The sequence below is a fragment of the Echinops telfairi genome, unplaced genomic scaffold (genome assembly GCF_000313985.2).
Source record: "Echinops telfairi isolate 266 unplaced genomic scaffold, ASM31398v2 ScPeMD7_3;HRSCAF=10, whole genome shotgun sequence".
Lineage (NCBI taxonomy): Eukaryota > Metazoa > Chordata > Mammalia > Afrosoricida > Tenrecidae > Echinops > Echinops telfairi.
In genome coordinates, this window is record NW_022103899.1 from 57,117,729 (window position 1) to 57,135,515 (window position 17,787).

The following is a 17,787-nucleotide window of genomic DNA, read 5'->3' on the forward strand; positions in this document are numbered from 1 at the left end:
TGATATCAGCTCCCCTTTATTCCCTCCCTCCTCCACTCTGCCCCAATTCTGTTATTTGTTCCCCTCGAGTGGGATTATAGTCTTCTCATCTTTGCTATCAATTCCCCCTCCCCCCTTTCTTTAAAAAATGTTGTTGTTATATCAGCTTGTAAGGGGGATCAGAAATGACACAACCAGATGAAATATACAGAGAACTAAAGTCATCTATGTTGTCGGGAGAGACCGGCCCTCAACGAGATGGACTGACACGGACCGTGCTGCAACAGTGTCTCAAACAAAGGAGCACGTGTGGGGATACCTCGGAGTTAGGCAGTATCTCACCCCATTGCACATTGGGTCCCTGTGAGCCAGAATCGGCTCGATGGCGTCTTAACAACATCAAGGTCTTCAGTTGGGGGTGAGTGTCACTGCCATCATTCAGGAGAACTGCTGATAAATACGGACGAGGAAGCATTTTCATTGCATACTGGTGGTTGGTCGGTCCCTGGTATCGGAAAGCGGGCTGGAGCAGTTCAGTGCCACCCCTGCTTCTGGATAACAGAGAATGCGCCTCACCCCGTCCATCCCCCGTTCTTGGCATTATTTTCAAAGTGTGCCTGCTATACCCACTCCGTCTGGATGGACCCCTTGGTTATTAGTTAGAGATCACATTTCAAGGGTGCTTTGTAGAGAAGGACAAAAGAGAAGAGCAGAAATGAGAAGATAAGAGCGTGAACACTTTGACATATTCCGATTATCTTAACCTCACTCCCCTTAACCCATTTGTTTAGATCAATATGAAATTGGATTATTAAAGTATGTGAAACAGATAAGGACAAGGTGAAACTGCCTCTCATTCTTCCCCATAGGCGTGTGTGTGAGGCCACTGAGCGTGAGATCATCAGTTCAGCTCAAGGCAAATCATGCCAAGCGGGCCTTCGATGCCCTTAAATTGACCACACAGAACACGATGTGGCGTCCAGGGTGGGAGACTAGGCCCAGGGCATTTCCTCCAGCTGCGAGGCAGACCACTCTTTGTCAGGGGAACACCAGATCTGTGTTGCTGACGTTGGGCTCAGCTTTGCATGCAGGCTGAGACCCCAGTCGGGCCTGTATCATGAACTATCATGGCCAGCATCAGGGAACGAGGCCAGCGGTCTCTTTCCCAGCGCCCCGCTGTACGCTTGACTGCTTCGTGAGTTGGGCCCCTTCATTGTTCACATTTCAGGTGGCTTATGTCTTGGCCCGCTATTGAGGGCAGTCTGTGTGTGTCCAGGGCTGGACGGATCGTGAGATTGCGCCTGCTAACATTCTCCTTCATTACCTTTGGGTTGGTGCAGGAGGTCTCTTATCAATTACAGAACGAGGGGGCTCCGTTTCCTGACTGACGTCTCTACCATATTTAAATCACCCACAGGGTGAGATGAGCCAAGAAGAAACCACCAGAGGGGGTGACCCCAAAACAAGCCCCTTTTGTTGGACTGATTGGACTGAAAGCAACCCTAGAGGACAGGATAGAACTACCCATTGAGTTTCGGTGACTGTTCTTAACGAAGCAGACGGCCCCATCTTTAGTCCGTGGTTGGCTTGGTGGGTTCAGATGGCCAGCCTCTGGGCTAACAGCCCAGTGCTTCAACCACAACACCCTCAGGGCTCCTTCTGCCAGAGAGAAGGTAGTATAAGTCACCGAGGGCATAGCAGACATCACAGGCTGCCATGAGCACGCAGGTATCGTGGCAACTGAAAGCTGTATGTAATGGCGCACTGCTCCGTGCGAGAAAGATGAGACTTTCGACTCCCATTTCAGAAGCCCACGGGGCAGTTCTACCCTGTCCCATAGATTCCCTTGAGTCAGCGTCAAGAGTTTGGTGATTGGTTTGGTTTGGAGAAGCTGAGCAGAGTGGCCGAAGAGGACGTGGAGTGGGTAGTAATTGAGAATTTGTGGAGTCAAGAGAGGGCTTAGTTGGTTTCCTTCATGCACATTTTTATTAGGCTTAAACACAGAAAAGGAAAATCTCTTTGAGAAGTTGAACTGTGAAGAGGTGAGGCTGAGATAAGAGCAGGACTTTGCACCCACTTGTTTCCGTGTGAGCCCCTGCTGAGCATCCACCTTTCCACTGGGACAGCACAGCAGGGACCTCCTTAATGTAGGCATAAGAATCACCCAGGGATCTGTCTGAGTTACCTGGGCTTTTGTGGATTGTAGATTCCAATTCAGTGTATTGGAGTCAAAGGTAAATTTCAGGATGTGGAGGGGGTGTTGATTTGCAAGGAACCAGTTCAGAGCCCTTGAATCACAGTGGGATCCTGACAAGGCAGGAGGACCAGGTCCCAAAGCAGGCAGAGGGTTCGATGGGTAGATCAGCATAAGGTTAGCAGGCAGTCCCACCAGCATCAGAAAGGACACCACAGGAGTTGTCCTTCAGCCCTGGAGTTGTTGCCAGCATGATGCCTCTCTCCTTCCTGACTGCTCCTTCCTTTCTTTACACTACGAGATGAGAACAGTCTGGTTTGAATTCTGCTTCAAAATCATAGTTTGCATGCACAGAGCTATGTGAACAGTTGCTGAGGGACTTTGAAACATTAGTTCAGCCAGCAGAGCAAAGGAATTAAAGACCTGCTCAGGGTCCCATGTATAAAATCAGCAGATAGCACACTCAGAATGCATCATTAGTGTCACGTGCTTCCCTATCAAAGAGAGTGCTCAAGAATAAAGATGAGTAAAATGGAGTTGGAAAAGCAGCACATGTAACTGGATTATAAGAAAACACTGCTGCTGATTTTTTTCAAATCCTCTGGCCCAGAAAAGATGACCTTTTGAGATTGTGGGGTGCATGGTAGCATTCATGTTAGGAGGATTTATAAGCATCTAGAGTTGAAAGTAGACTCTGGTCTCCTTGGCCCCCAGAGCCCTTGTTCCATGTCCTCAACTCATGGAGACCAGCTGCCTTCCCTGAGCTGGGTCCTGGAAGGCAGGGTGTCTGAGAGAAAGAACACTGCTTGGGCTCCAGAGTCTAGGAGCCTGCCTGCCGAATACTTCATCACTTAGTCTGTGGGGAGGGGCAGGACAGGAACTGCTTCCCGTTCCTCCATCTCGGACAGAAGTGGAGCCTCTTCACGTTGCCCCTTAGCCTTGTGGTCAGAGCCTGTCTCCACACCCTCTCACCCCACCCTTCTCAGACACAACCCGCTTCTCTCGAGTTCATCCTGTCCCTCGAATTCTTGTCCGCAGTGTTGGCTCTTCAGTCTGTCCACACGCAGAGCCCTCCTCCATGGTGGCATTGAAGGCCTCACTGCCTTTTCTCCCTGCCACGTGAATATGCCTGTCAGCACGAGTGGGGCCACACGCCAGCCACCCTGGGTGGGGGAGCCAGCTCCTCACGGCTCCAGCGGAGATGGGCCGCCCTGGCCTCCTCGGGGTCTTGTGTGTGGTTCTGTAGGCGCAGCGTTGGTTGGATGTGTGAATATTTTCTAAAAGGAATGGTGTTTTCTCCTCTCCCCAACTGCCCTTCCCCAAACCCAGGCCACAGAAGAAGTTTCCAAAAACCTGGTGGCCATGAAGGAGATCCTGTACGGCACCAACGAGAAGGAGCCGCAGACGGAAGCGGTGGCCCAGCTTGCCCAGGAGCTCTACAACAGCGGCCTCCTCGGCACGCTGGTCGCCGACCTGCAGCTCATTGACTTTGAGGTACGAGGTCTGCCGCTTGCTTTTTAGACGCAGATGCCCGGGAGCCTTGGGCTTCTCCCCATTTCACCCGGCCCTGTGTGAGTGCTCGAGGTGGCCCTTGTGCCCTTGTGCGGGAATGGAGCACTGTAGTGGATGGTACGCAACTCCCTGGTCCCTGGCCCTCTAATGAGGACGATCAGACCATGCAGGTGTGGAGCTTGGCGAGCTCTCAGAGAACACCCTGAACTTGGCCAGGCAGCTCGCTGCCTTGGACAGGGTGCACGCAGTCTGCCACTCCTCTCCGTGGGGAATGTCCCTCGCCTGGCCAGCTTCCGCTCACACAGCTCCCGGCTCTCTCAGGTGCATGTCCCTGGTGGGCTCGCTCACCCATGAGCACAAGACAGGCCATTGGCCTCAGCCGCCCCAGGGGCTTGGCTCAGTGCTGCTTTAGACTTGGGCAGTGATCTGAGCCTGGAGGAGCCGTGAAATCAAACGCTTTCCATTCCTAGGCCCTGCACACGGACACAGCCACTTTCTCCCATGGGGCCTGCAGGCCCGGCTTACACAGCTGGCTCAGTCGGACTGGCTGACCTCAGGCTAGCCGTCAGGACGAGGACCCAGCCCCTCGGGGTGGGAGGTGCATGCACAGGGCCTGGCCACCTTCCCTGTGCCTTTGTTGGGAATGCGCTTTGTTTTCAGCCCCAGTGTATTATCAACCTGGGCAGCCTGGGTACTGTGCAACAGGCATATGTTCATGGGGAGAATATGTCGACCAGGAACCAGGTTGCATTTTGAGAAGGGGTGGGAAGGTGGGTTCTGAGATTGTCAGCATATTCTCCGCCCCCCCCCCCAAAAAAAACCATTACTTTAGGAGCTGACCCAGACCTCATACCATCCCGTAGTCCAGTCACATCAAGCAGTATTGTACAATTGCTGCCAATCAGTATATCCTGTTGATAATAAGGTTTTTTACTCTGAGATAGATGGACTTTTATTTGTCTTCCTGTAGAGCTGCGAGGAGAACTGGGGAGTTTCAGTGTGCAGAGCAGATTCCCTGTGTGTTTGACAGTGTGTCAAACATCTGAGAGAGTTGTCATTTCCTCCCTCCGGGAAGTAGGGTCGCAGCTGAAACATCGAGTTCCTCCTTCGTCAGCCTTCACCCACCCCAGCTCACGACCTGGTCATGGGGCTTCATTTTTATTTGGGAATTCAGAGACATCTGCTTTAACGTCTTCTAATGTGTGTGCTCCTAGAGCGATTCTAGTGATTGTCCTTACTGCTCTTGGGTGTGCTGCAGGCTGGGTGCCATTCCAAATTGGCACTTGGGCCCATGGTCCCACTGCTCCCACAGCTTTCTGATCACACAGTCCCCGGATGGTGACCGTGCCCCTCGGTTTTATTTAAGAATAAAGCACAAGCTGTGGTTCAGTTCTGGTCTCCGCATTATAGTACTTGGCCCCTTCCATAACGATCCATTGAAGATTTTCCTCAATGGACCTAGTTGAAGGCAGGTTTGGGGAGAGGTGAGGGGTCTCTTTGCCATTGCCATTAAGCTTCTTACAGAATTCCTCAGTGTCACAGCCCAAGGGGTGTAATTCCTGTAAGGAGAAAGTCAAGGTCGCACACGATTTGGCGCTGCTGGTCCCACTCCAGGGAGCCCTGGTGGCAGTGGTTACGCCGGGCTGTGAGCTTCCGGGTCCGCCTTTCTGAAAGCACCAGTCGCTCCTGGAGACAGAGCCAGCTTTCTGCGCTGTGAACAGACTCGGCCTCAGGCACCCATGGGCCCTTCCCACCTGCTCAGGACGGTTGGTGTGAGTCCACCTTGACTTGATGGCAGTGAGGTCCATGTGGGTGGCGTTCCAGGCCCTGTCCATTGTAAGCTAATGGTGGCAGAGCGTAGCTGTGCGCCCGAGTCAGCATGCCCTGTGCGGTGCCCTGAGTCATGACTCGGCCGGCATGGTGTTCATGGAAAAGACAGTGTAAACTATTAAAAGCTAGAATTTGAAATTATAGACCAGTAAAGAGAGAAAATAGGGAAACGTTTAGCATCTGTGGCGGAATGCCGTCAGATGTCCGGTCAGACCTGTCAGTGTACACTGACCTGGGAGGCGGTGGGTGCTCTTGTTTCCTCGGGTCATTGTTTTAATGATTGCATTCTTAATAGGGCAAAAAAGACGTGGCTCAGATTTTCAACAATATTCTCAGAAGACAAATTGGGACAAGAACACCTACTGTTGAATACATCTGCACCCAACAGAATATTCTGTTCATGTTATTGAAAGGGTACGTACGCAGAGGTGAAACTGACACTCTTGCCCCACAGTGAGAGAGAAGGTGACCGAGACAAAACCAGGATGGGGCTGGGGGAGAAGACGGGCTCTCCACTCCCAGGGCAGCTAGTCGTCGAAAACCCACAGGTGGGGGTCACCCTGAGTCAGAGGGAGCTGGGCTGGGGGGTGGGGTATGTTTTCTGTGTTGTTCTGCCAGCTTGTTTTTCTCGGGATCTGGAATGTTGTACACCTGATGATGCAACCTTTGAGCTAAACCAGATTGACAAATGCCCCAGAAACTGGAGTCTGAAGTTAGGCAGGTTGTGAGCCATAGAATCCACAAATCAAACATGACTGAAGGAAAGCACACACACCTCTCTGTTCTGAGAGAAAACCCTTGAATTTTGTGAAGATACAAGGAGGACCGGGCATTGGCAGGCATCCGTGGGCATTGGTGCATGTATACCCTCGGGCTATAAGGACTGCCGAGGAAGGGAGCTGGGGCCAGGGAGCTCCCTGTGTTAGGTCAACAGAGGCCTGTGTGTCCACTCCTTGCCCATGGCAGCGCTCCTTCCGTGTGTCTTTCTGGAGTCCGACTGCAAGGAGATGTGGGGAGTCTTATCAGTTTACAACGCAAAGCAAAGAACCCAGACAACTCCTCTCTACCCCAACACCCAGCCTCCCACATTGACAGGGTCTCTGCTGGGTCAGCTACCTACTGATTGCGCGCCCTGGACACAGTGCACTTCTGTCTGCCTGCCCACCCAGTTGTCTGTGGTATCCTCTTGAGTTGGGGGCAAGCGTGTGACGGGCATGATTGGGAGTCCACTGCTCCTATGGCCCCCTCGCTGTACAGCTTGCTTCACTCTGATGCCGATCTCTGTGTCACTCCCCCTCACCTCCCACCCCACGTTCAGACTTGTTGAGACGAAGCATGAGTCAGTGCATGGGCCACGTCCAGGTGTGCTGCCTCCTCTTCCCAGTGTCTAGCCATCCCTGGAGCTGCTGCAGATTCCGCTGCAGAGCTTCCGGCCGGCCGCGCAGCGCCTGCTGGGACCCAGAGGTGCGCGTGTGAACAGGTTTCCAGGTGCCTGGGGAGTTTTTTCAAGCCAGTATTTAATGAAAAAGTTCCAAGCACTGAGCCAGCCCGAGGAGAGGAGAAGGACCTTGTGTGAGACCCAGGACCTCACCCATGGCCATCCTTGTGTGGAAAATAAATAGCCCTGAAACACGCGTGCTGCCCAGCCCCCGGCACTCCGTCCTTCGTTGTCTTCAGTCCCTCCTCACACAGAGCACACACGGGATTTTCCCCTGCATGCCTGGTACAGTATATAAGCCTAACATCACCTGACGTCCACTCAATCTTCATGTTTCCACCCAAAAGCTGTCTTACAGTTAGTGTCTCTCAGGTTCCAGTGAGGTCTACACGCAGGATTGGATTGGTAGGACTCTTAGCTGTCTGTGGTTGTGAATGTTTTCATTCGGCACATCTGTGCTGTCAGGTTGGCTCCGCACTCGCAGCGTCTGTCCTCTGCACAGAAGAGCCTGCACCTTCTCCGGTGTCACTGGTCCTCGACTTCACCCAAGGGCATGTCTGCCCCTAGGGCTGATTCTCGCTGTCGAGACTCTGGTTACACAGTGGAACTGCCCCTTCAGGCTGCTGGGACTGCCCTTTACAGGAGCCGACCACCTCACCGTCAGCACCGCACCACTAGACTCTTTGAAAGGGGCTCTAGACCCCTCAGTATCTAACATCAAATCATGTAGAACCTAAGATGGCGATTCAAACTGACCACCTGCTCCAGTAGAGATGGCAGCCTGGAAACCCAGGGGCGGTTCTGCTGTGTCCTGGAGCATCCCTAGACACTGACTCCACGGCGGGTACTCCGCCAACAGGAGCATGCATTTGAAAGCCAGCTGGTGGCGGCCGCAGTGTGTGTCCCAGCAGTTTGAATGTGAGTGTGCCTGCCACTCCCAGCACTCACAGGTTGTCAGCCTAGCTGTGGGCCTTGTACTCACAAACTCGACAGACCTCCCTCCTCCAAACCTGCCCAACTTGTCGCACCAGATGGTTGTTCTCCAGCCTGTTAGAGACCCACCAAGGTGAACTGTGACATAGGCCGTGTTGTGAACAAGCGCTTTAGCCGCCTGAAGGCCACTCGGCACCTAGTTTGTGTACCTCGGTGGTGGAAGAGGGTTGGCACAAGCCAAGACTCTGCAGGGCCACGCCGGGAGACTTTACACCGCTCAGCAGCTGCAAGGCCAAGGGAGCACTTGGCGCCAGTGGCGCCTCACTGGGGTCAAAGGCACCAGGCAGGAGTGACCTCAGTGTGGCCCAGCCATCAGGGACTTGTCGGGAAGCTGTATGTGGAGTGGGGCGGGGCGGGGCGGGGAGGTCAGAGGAGATGTGCAGCCCAGGGCTGGGTCTTTATGTGATTAGCAAAAAGCAGCACTTCAGACTCATGGTGGGGTATACTGTTGGCAGGCTGCTATGTAGGGTCAAGCTCTGGTGGCGTAGTGGTTACACTTTGGGCTTCAAGGTTAGCAATTTGAAACCACCAGCCACTCTTTCTACTTCTGTTAAAGAAGAAGAATCATTGCTGTCTCGGGGCAAGGCGCTAGTGACCGTCTCAGCAGCCCCAGGGGCAGCTCCGCCCTGTCCTGAAGGGTTGCTGTGAGTTGGAATTGACTCGGTGACAGTTTTGTGTGTGGTGTGTGTTTGTTAACATAAAACCACATTATTTTCTACGTTGAATTTTTTTGGTCGAAACAGTGTGTTTCGTTAATGTTCATTTGAGCAAAAAGGAAAACAAATTTTTTGAGGTAATGGGGATCTTGAAACAATGTGTGTGGCATGTAAGTCCAAGGGGGTCTCTGTTGCTCGGATTGGTGGAATGAGGCCTGTTTCTTCAGAGTTATGCGTATGTAGACCCTCACCAAGTTGCATTGTGCACTGAAAGGTGGACAGCAGCTAACCCCCTGAGGAAAGTATAGGTGGGCACTTCAGGCCCCCCAGGCCATGAAGGGAGGTTAATTCCGAGCTTAAAGCAAATTCTGATCCAGTGCCCATCGCTAGATTCTGGGGGATGCACCTGAACTATTTCAAGGACACATTTAAAAGGACTGGTGACCCTGAACTGGGAAGTTGTGGAATCGATGAAAGAAGGGGCATGGAACTGCTTTTCACACAGCGCCCACAGCCTATGCTCGGGGGTGTCATTGCAGGTGATCTAAATAAGGGTGCTGAAAGCACCACCGCCTGCAACCAGTGTGTAGCCCAGAGTCTTGAAAGGTCTGCTCCATTCTGGATGATGGCTCACGGCAAGCTGCACGCACTGTGTCTTTGAGAGGCCTGTTGAGATGCTGTGGCAGCTTCCTGAATTTGGAATTTTTAAATGTGTAGACATTGAAGACAAACTTGGGTTTGTGTGTATGTGTGTATCCATCCTCCCAGTGTGTGTCCCTCCTCCTAGTTCTCTGTGTAAGTGGGCTCCTCCCGGGCTGCTGTGTGCCTCTGGGCTGAAGCTGCCAGCACCCACCATGTGGGTGTGGACTTCAGCAGCCCCCCCCCCCTCTTCTCTGAGAACAGTGCCCCTGTGACCTCTCTCTGGGTCACTATAGCCACTTAGTCGGGCCACGTGTCTGAGAAGGCCCTGCTGGAAAGGTCCCCAGTCACTTGGCTTTTCTCTCTGCAGGTATGAATCGCCAGAGATCGCGCTCAACTGTGGAATCATGTTACGAGAGTGCATCCGACACGAACCGCTTGCAAAAATCATTTTGTGGTCAGAACAGTTTTATGATTTCTTCCGATATGTGGAAATGTCAACCTTTGACATAGCTTCAGATGCATTCGCCACTTTCAAGGTACCTTTCCAGACAGACTGGCCGTCGTCCCTCTGCCCTCCCAATCCATGCACTGCCCTCTAGTGGGAGGAGAAGGGGTAGTGGGTACCCGGTCACTTAGCTTTCTGCCCAGCCCTCACGCCTAGAGAGAGGCCCAGAGTTTGAGCCAACCTGAATGAAGTCTGTGTCAAAGGCAGAAGCCCCATGTGGTCAAAACCGTATGGCAGATGTTGCTGAGTTACCATGGTGTCCAGGGTACAGGTGTTCGGCTGGGACATCTCAAGCAAGGTGCCACACTGCAGCCCCAGCTGGCAGAGTCGGTGTCTGTCGGGCCCATCTGGCTCGAAAGGGCCAGCACCCATTGGGATAGGGAAGACCCCTGTGTGATGGGCGAGGGAACAAGAGCAGCCTCACGCTCACCTCAGGGTGTTTACTGCGATGGGAGGCAGGACCTGCTGCGCCATTCCCTTGCTGCTTTTCTTTCTTCCCGTCTCTGCGTGCATGTGTGCGCACACACACACTCCTCACCTCCCTTTCCCTGTGGCTTTATCCATGAAAGGAACACGTGAGAACCACTGTGTAGTACAGCATGCACGTCTGTTTATACCGGCAAGATTCCATGCTGTTTAAAGTACAAGGGGCCTTCACAAAAGTGGTGGAAAAATCCATTCTCTCAATGCCATTTCCCACCAACTGAGTGGTGCTGGCCAGTCAGGGTGACCAGAGAGGGGAGCCAGGACAGAGCCAGGCAAGTGGTCACCACCGCTCCTGCTCTCACAGCTGCCATGGAAGGCCCTCAAGAGGGCACAGCCGAGCAGCTGTCTGCTGCCGGGACACGGGCGAGGCTGCGCGTTCAGGGCTCCGTGCCTGCCTTTAAGAGCGGAGAGAGCTGTTGCCCCAGAACACAGGCACACAGATGACTGGCCTCAGCCGGACCCTGGGTGGGCAGCCCAGCACAGTGGTGGGGTCTGCAGAGGACAGGGTGCTGCCTGCTTTGAACGTGTCAGTGAGCCACAACCCAGGCGATGGCTGCCGGAAAGCTAGACGCCAGGCAGGGCGAAGCATTCCCCCGCTCGTGAGGAATTCACTAGGCAGCAGGGCCATCGGAAGATAGGTGTTGGGCAGGGGCAGCTGTTGGGGCTGGTGGTGTTCTAGAAAGAACCTCCTATGAGAAGACCCATGCACCTTGCGGAGGGGAGGAAGCTGCACTCCGCTCAGGACGCAGAGGTCAGGGCCCCTGCCCGGTTCAGCTTCAGTCACCTCAGTTTCCACCTGCATGACGTGGGCAGTGACACTTGCCTGCCTCGCACCCTACACCTGCCGAAATTGATCTTAGTTATTCTTTTATGACGAGACTGAGCTAGACTTTGCATAGTAATGCAAATATATTTTCCTGGGACCTGCAGGAAAACAGGAGCTCAGTGAAGCCACGGGCTAGTAGGCACACACTGGCGGAGTGTGGGCTCACCTCAGAGACAAGTGTCTAGTGGCCCCACCCAGCTCCGTCCTCTCAAAAGTGGCCGTTCACGACCTAGGGAAAGGCTGGCCAGGCACACTTCTCCAGTGTGTTGACAAGAACCTAGTCAGGGGCCCAGGGAGATCCCGAGAGTATCACCCCAAAACCAAACGCACTGCCACCGAATGGCATTCCAACTGCTGGTGACCAGCCCCCGTCGGCCAGTGTAGCACTGCCTCATCCTCCTTCCACAGAGTAGCTGGTCATCAGCTCACCACAGCCCACAGTGCCACCAGGGCTCCTTGCTCAAAGTATAGCAGGGTGGAACACACACGGTCGGTAACTGAATCCTTCCACTTGAGGGTTCTGCTGTAAGAACAGAGACTGGGAATTTAGGCATCGTGAGGCAAGTTGATCACTACTGAATGCAATCGCTGGGGAGTGCTGTAGCCAGGGAGGTTGGCCAGTCTTCGCCTCGCTTACAAGCCCGGTGAAGGAGCCGGGCTGGTGTCTCCCTCACAGATTAGGAAATCGGAGCCTAGGAATGGTCACTCAGAGTCAGTCCGTCAGAGAGAACCCCAAAGTGAGCCCATCCTATGGGACTCCTGAGCCCACCCTGAGTAGACCAAAGACTGCTGGTCTGGCCCACAGTGCTGCGCCCGGAAGCCGCCTGTGGCTGAGTAGTGAGCGTGGGACCTGATAGCTCCGTGATGGCTGGCCAGCCCCAGGCTGCCTGGGAGAGGCCCGCACATCCGCGTGCTCCGTTCCAGGAACCCTGCCGGCCTCGGCGAGGTTGGAGCTCGGCCACCTTTCCCTGGAGAAGAGAAGACCCGAGAAGGGCTGGCCGGGAGAGCTCTGCTTGTCTGGAAGCGCGTCCTGGGGAGAGGAGTCTCCTCCTTTCTGTTGGCTCAGGTGGTTTGGGGACATGACCTGGGGATGGGGTTTGACTTCCTCACAGGAGGAACCCTTGAACCACACGAAGGCCAAGGGATCCAGAGTTGGGAGACGCAAGTGCCTTGTCCTTGGACAGAATCAAGTACCGCTTAGGAACGGGGCCCATCCATCAGACGAGCAGTGTCTGTTCAGGGACCACAGGGCTGTCTTTGTACTGCTGTTTGGGACCCAGGCTCAGGTGTCTTTTAGGTTTGTTGGGTTGGGGTTTTGTTTTTAGCCCTCCCTACAGTGCAACTGCCCAGTCTGCTGGACTGGGCATAAGGGCCCTGGCATGTTGGCAGGCCCAGGAAATTCTGGGATCCTGGGCCTTCTCCCTCCTGCTGGGTAAATTCTAGTCTCGGAGCTCCCCTCAATTCCCAGCTGCAGTTCCTCCCCCTCTCCTGGGAGTAAAGGCCCCGCCCACGTCCCCCACTCCTTCCCTCCCCAGTGTCCTGTTAGCCCTTCCCCAGCTTTCCCTTTCCCTGTCCTGCAGGCTCACCAAGGCCCTCCTTAACAAAGAACCTGCCCTTCCCAGTCTCTAACCCCGAGGCCAGTGGTGACATCAAACTGGCAGTCATTTCTGGGGGCTCCGGAGCCCCTGCTCCGGCTTATGCAGACCTGGAGCACAGGCAGGACCGTGGCTGCCTGCAAGGCCTTGGCTTCAGAGAGTGGCTTTGCCTGCCTGTCCCTCGGGCCCAGGCATAGCCTCCTGCTCCGTCAGAGCAGCACCTGTTCGTCGTGCCGGCCTGCGCCACCAGCCAGCTGCAGACACACCAGTCCCGTCTCAGCACCCACTGGGTGTTGGGCATTGTCCTCCTGTGCTGGCACGCAGCAGTGGCTCTCACAGACCAGCCCTGGCCTGCGGCCCTCCAGGGCACTGGCCTCAGGCAGCTTTGGTGTGTCAAGTGCTATAACAGACGTGCATGTGGTGCTTCTGGGCCGAGAGCCCCCTAGTTTTCCTCTCCCTCAAATCTGACCCCATGAGCCAGTGCCCTGAGCTCAATCCATCTCTTTTCCCATGTTCCTGAAATAAACTCCAGGGTTTGGAAGTTCGCCTACTCAGTTTTCAAGGGGGGCTTTGGGGGAGTTGGGTATATCCTACCTGACTGTTCCCGTCCTAGTGAGGCACCTGGCGCGCCCCTCCAGCAGTTTGAATGGCTCAGCAGTTTGAGCGGCTCAGGTGATTGGTTCCCAGCACGTTCTCTGCCTTTGTTGACTTGTCTCGCTCACTCAGCTCCTCCTGGTGCTGAGAACTTAGCCGTGGAAGCGGGAGACTTGCCCAGATGGAGCTTACTGGCAGCCAGAGCGAGACCTTCAGATACACTGTCCTACAGCAGATGGGAGTCACCGCTGCAGCCAGACCTCAGAGAGGTGGCCCGGCCCCGGGCTGCATCCTCTGATGAGCATCTTGAGCTCTAGCACGCGCTTCTGGAAGAGCGGCTCTGCTGTGCCTGGCGGCCCTCCAGGAGGCCTGTTTCCAGGCCAGTCTCACGCCGGAACCGACTTGGGGAAGCACTCGTTCACTGCCCCACATTCCCATTCTCTCTCCCCAGCCCATGAGAGCAAGCAAGGCTGGCCATAGCCACCTTCTAGGACAGCGGTTCTCAGCCTGTGGGTCGAGACTCCTTTGGGGATCGAAGAACCCTTTCACAGGGGTCTCCAGATTCATAACAGTAGCAAAATGACAGTGATGAAGTAGCAACGAAAATAACTTTATGGTTGGGGGTCACTACTACGTGAGGAACTGGATCAAGGGTCGCGGCATTAGGAAGGTTGAGAACCACTGTTCTAGGTCCTAGAGGGCAGGAACTTGGTGTGTTTTGTCGCCGTCACCCCAGCACCTACTTTTCCACAGCACCTAGTAGGTGCGCTCTGACCTTTGAGATGCCCCTGGGAAGCCAGGTTGCGGGCCATGCTCGGGTTCCAGGGACTAGGGCCAGGCACACGTCAGTCAGCCGAGCGTCAGCATTTTGACCTGCGGGCCCTGGGGCCCGGGCTCGTGCTTCACAGCAGAAGCCGCTGCCTGAAGCTGCGCCCACCTGACCAGATGGGGCTGCAGCCTTCTGCCTGGCAGAAGAGCTCCTTCCTCCCCCGCGGCTCCATCTGACGACACCCAACAGGCACCTCCTGGGCACCTGCCTCGCTCCCACTCCCACGGGCTCTCTGCTGCCTGCACCTAGCCTGCTTTGGGGTTGCAGGGCGGGGCTGGTCATTTGAGTTTTGTCTCTGAGCTGTGGGAGCGACTCTTCGTCTGTGGGAGACGCGCGCAGGTGTCAGAACGGGGAGGTGGGGGGCTGAGCGTGAAGACAGTTCCTCTTCTCCCATAGGACCTGCTCACCAGACACAAGCTGCTCAGTGCCGAGTTCCTGGAGCAGCACTACGACCGGGTGAGTACGCCAAGCTCACATGGTGTCGCTTGGGCGGGGGTCTCGATCTTGCCTGCCCCACCTGTTCCTGCTGCGCACGGGGAGGGCCAGGAGGAGATTCTGCTGGAAGCACTTTGTCTGTACACTGTGCTCGTCCGTCCTTCCTTCTAGACCCTCTTTCTCAGCCGGCTCCATCCCACCCTCCTTCTCCAGAGCTCCCCGCAGTGGATCCTTTCTCCGCTGCGCCTCTCCTGCAGGAGAAACACTGGATTTTCTCATCGAAGCCCAGGAAATGAGAACGGGGCGGGGCGGGCGGGGCTGTGTTTTGTATCTGTGGAGCTTGGGGTGGCAGGAAAGAACGCCTGAGAGCGGGGTTGGGCCTGGCTAGCAGGCAGGCCCTCCTGCGGGGTGAGACCCCCCACTCGGCCTTAGGACGTGCTCCGCCGTCTTTCTCCAGAGTCGGCCTCAGCTGTGGTCTTGCCTTTCAGTTCTTCAGCGAATATGAGAAGCTTCTTCATTCAGAAAACTACGTGACGAAACGGCAGTCCCTCAAGGTAGGCAGTGTCTCCTGCGGTGCTTCCTCTGCCTGTCAGGGCTTGGGAAGAGGGCTTTGCTGGTAAGGGCCACAGGCTTGGGGTGGGGGGTCTCCCTGTGATCTTTGAAGTAAAGTGTGGGTGTGCCAGGATGGCGTCGGGCCATTGCCTCTTCCCAGAAGAAACGTTTATCGAGAAACTAGCTTTTGGCCAACCTCTTGCCCCTGGGCTGTTTGAATACAGCTTTAGCGACCACCTCTTGCTGCCGTCCCGTCCATGACAGAAGGCGAGGCTGACCTCTGTAAGGCCTCAGCATGCCTGATGTGAAGCCTGGCCCTCCCTTACACCAGGCATGGGCATTGCACGAGCGAGCCTGGGTTCTCCGGTTGTCACGTGTTTGTGCCCAGAGGTCACTTGAGTGCATTTTTAGACTAACCCTGACCACCTTAGGCACACCTCGGAAGACATCCTTCCTGCCCATGGTCTGCTTCCAAAGGGAAGTGGGACTCACACAGCAGGTGGCAAAGCCTGTCTGCATGTGGTCCCTCGGAGGACATGTCCAGCTCGGGTGGAGCGGGTGCAGGGGGTGTCCCTTCTTCACATCCTGGGGAGCATGTGGTAACACTGCCCCATGTCTCCTCAGCTTCTCGGCGAGCTGCTGTTAGACAGACACAACTTCACAATAATGACAAAGTACATCAGTAAACCCGAGAACCTCAAGCTCATGATGAACCTGCTCCGGGACAAGAGCCGGAACATCCAGTTTGAGGCCTTTCACGTGTTTAAGGTAGAGTCCAGGGCCCGGAGTGGGTGCCGGTGACCTCGCTGTGAGTGCCCCAAAGGTCCGTTCCCCTCCACGTCCATACTGAGTGGGGTAGCCTTCCCACCCAAAGACCTGGAGACAGCCTGCCCCCACCCCACTGTCCAGATTTGAGGACCAGAAAGAGCACTGTCCACACTCTCTGGTCCGTGAGGGGCCGTTCTGTCAGCTGACTCGGACTCCTGGCGACCCCGCACACACAGGGTGGAGCCGCCTGGTCCTGGGTCAAAGCCCCCGAGCCTCTTTCTCGCAGCCCTCCTGCTGCCCTCCCCTCACGCTGCCCTCCTGAGAACACGTCAGAGTGCGTCAGCTCACGCCTTGGCGTGGCCAGCGAGAGACAACCACCCGCTAACGCTTTCCACGAGGGCTTCCATCCATCCATCCAAGACGCCAGTTGGACCGCCTGTACCCAGCAGTGTTTCTGCCCTTTTATTCTAAAATCAAATCGAGGCTGATGGGTAAAGTGGTTGCTAAAATGTGAAATCTGGCCTCTTTTCCAAATCGCCACCCTGGTCTTGTCACCCACCGGGAAGCAGGCGCTGGGAGTGGTGAGCTCGGGCCCTGCGGGCCACCATTGCTGCTGTGCTGACAGTGCGCTCTGTGCACACAGGTGTTTGTTGCCAACCCCAACAAGACCCAGCCCATCTTGGACATCCTCCTCAAGAACCAGACCAAACTCATCGAGTTCCTCAGCAAGTTCCAGAACGACAGGACCGAGGACGAGCAGTTTAACGACGAGAAGACCTACTTGGTAAAGCAGATCCGGGATTTGAAGAGACCCGCCCAGCAAGAAGCCTAATTTCCAATAAACAGCTAAAATCATTAAATCCAAACTCAGCATTTGCTGTTAGCTACCGCATCAGGCACTCTTACCGGTCACGAGGAACATTACTGCTAGGCTGCTGTTCACGGAGCGGTTTTACTTTGACCCTCCCCTTTTTCGTTGGTTTTGTTGTTTTTTTCTAGTCCAAGTTGGAGAGCGTAGCCGCTGCTTTCTTGCACACTAGCGCGCACGTGGACTTTCTCTTGACTCCTTTCAGAACCCGAAGGCGCTCGGCTGGTGAGGGAGGGCAGACGTCAGGTGCTAGCGGGGCACAGGGAGCAGGCTGGGTGGTGTGCACCGCGGTCTCCGGCACAGTGTGTGCGGTGCATCACCCCGCCTTCACACAAGAAGGACAGGGCAGAGCTTTATTAGGGATGGGGGAGGAGGGGGGCTGGATCCAAGGTGGGAGCTTTGGGAGGCAGACGGGGTGAAGTTGACCTGCAAATAAATCGATACTGAAACTTAGCAACTTCTCCAAAGCGTGGCGCTTCATGAGGTCAAAAGGAAGATGGGTACATGTGCTTTCCAGAGTGTCTTGATACCTGATTCCCTCGGGACTGGCGGGGGTGGGAGGGTGTCTGTCACCCTGGCCCCGTGAGGGCATTCTGAATCAGGAGCTGGCAATGCAGCACCCGCACCTCCTTTCCACACCGCCTCACGTTCCCTCTGTAAATAACGTCTTAGAGTGCTCCTTTCTTTTCAATGATTTCATTTGTACAGCAGAGGAATGTTATTGTATTAGTATGTAACTATTACCTAATACTGAGTTTTTGCAAAAAAACAAACAAAATGAATGCTCGTATGTAATGAAATTCTTCAGATCGCATGAGAATGCTGAGCTAACACTGAACCATCGCAGCATTAGAGGAGAGACGCAGAGAAACCCAGCCCTTCCTGGCGGGCGTCCACAGGTCGGGCCGCTGAGCCGGAACCGGCCCAGCCCACCTGCCCCACGGGCTCCCCTGCAGTCGCCTCCTCTATCATCCAGCTAAAGCCAGGCCCGGGCCGGCCAGCTGGACAGCAGGCAGGTGATGGGGGGGGCTGTGATTTTGGTGGAGGTTAGGGGGCCATGAACGTGCCTCTTGTTTGGTCCATCC

The 17,787-nt window shown here is 55.1% G+C and overlaps 1 protein-coding gene across 2 annotated transcripts in view; it reads left to right on the top strand.

Moving 5' to 3' along the window:
• The window catches only part of CAB39 (calcium binding protein 39), a 63,072-nt gene extending 46,378 nt beyond the window's left edge, over positions 1-16,694 (top strand). For both annotated transcript variants that reach the window (XM_045295080.1, XM_004701667.2), the window contains exons 3-9: positions 3,503-3,667; positions 5,811-5,929; positions 9,612-9,780; positions 14,476-14,535; positions 15,003-15,068; positions 15,691-15,834; positions 16,478-16,694. In XM_045295080.1, the coding sequence (XP_045151015.1) occupies positions 3,503-3,667; positions 5,811-5,929; positions 9,612-9,780; positions 14,476-14,535; positions 15,003-15,068; positions 15,691-15,834; positions 16,478-16,666 (912 nt within the window). In that variant the 3' untranslated portion in view covers positions 16,667-16,694. The remainder of the gene's footprint in view (positions 1-3,502; positions 3,668-5,810; positions 5,930-9,611; positions 9,781-14,475; positions 14,536-15,002; positions 15,069-15,690; positions 15,835-16,477) is intronic.
• Positions 16,695-17,787: the final 1,093 nt, after the last annotated feature.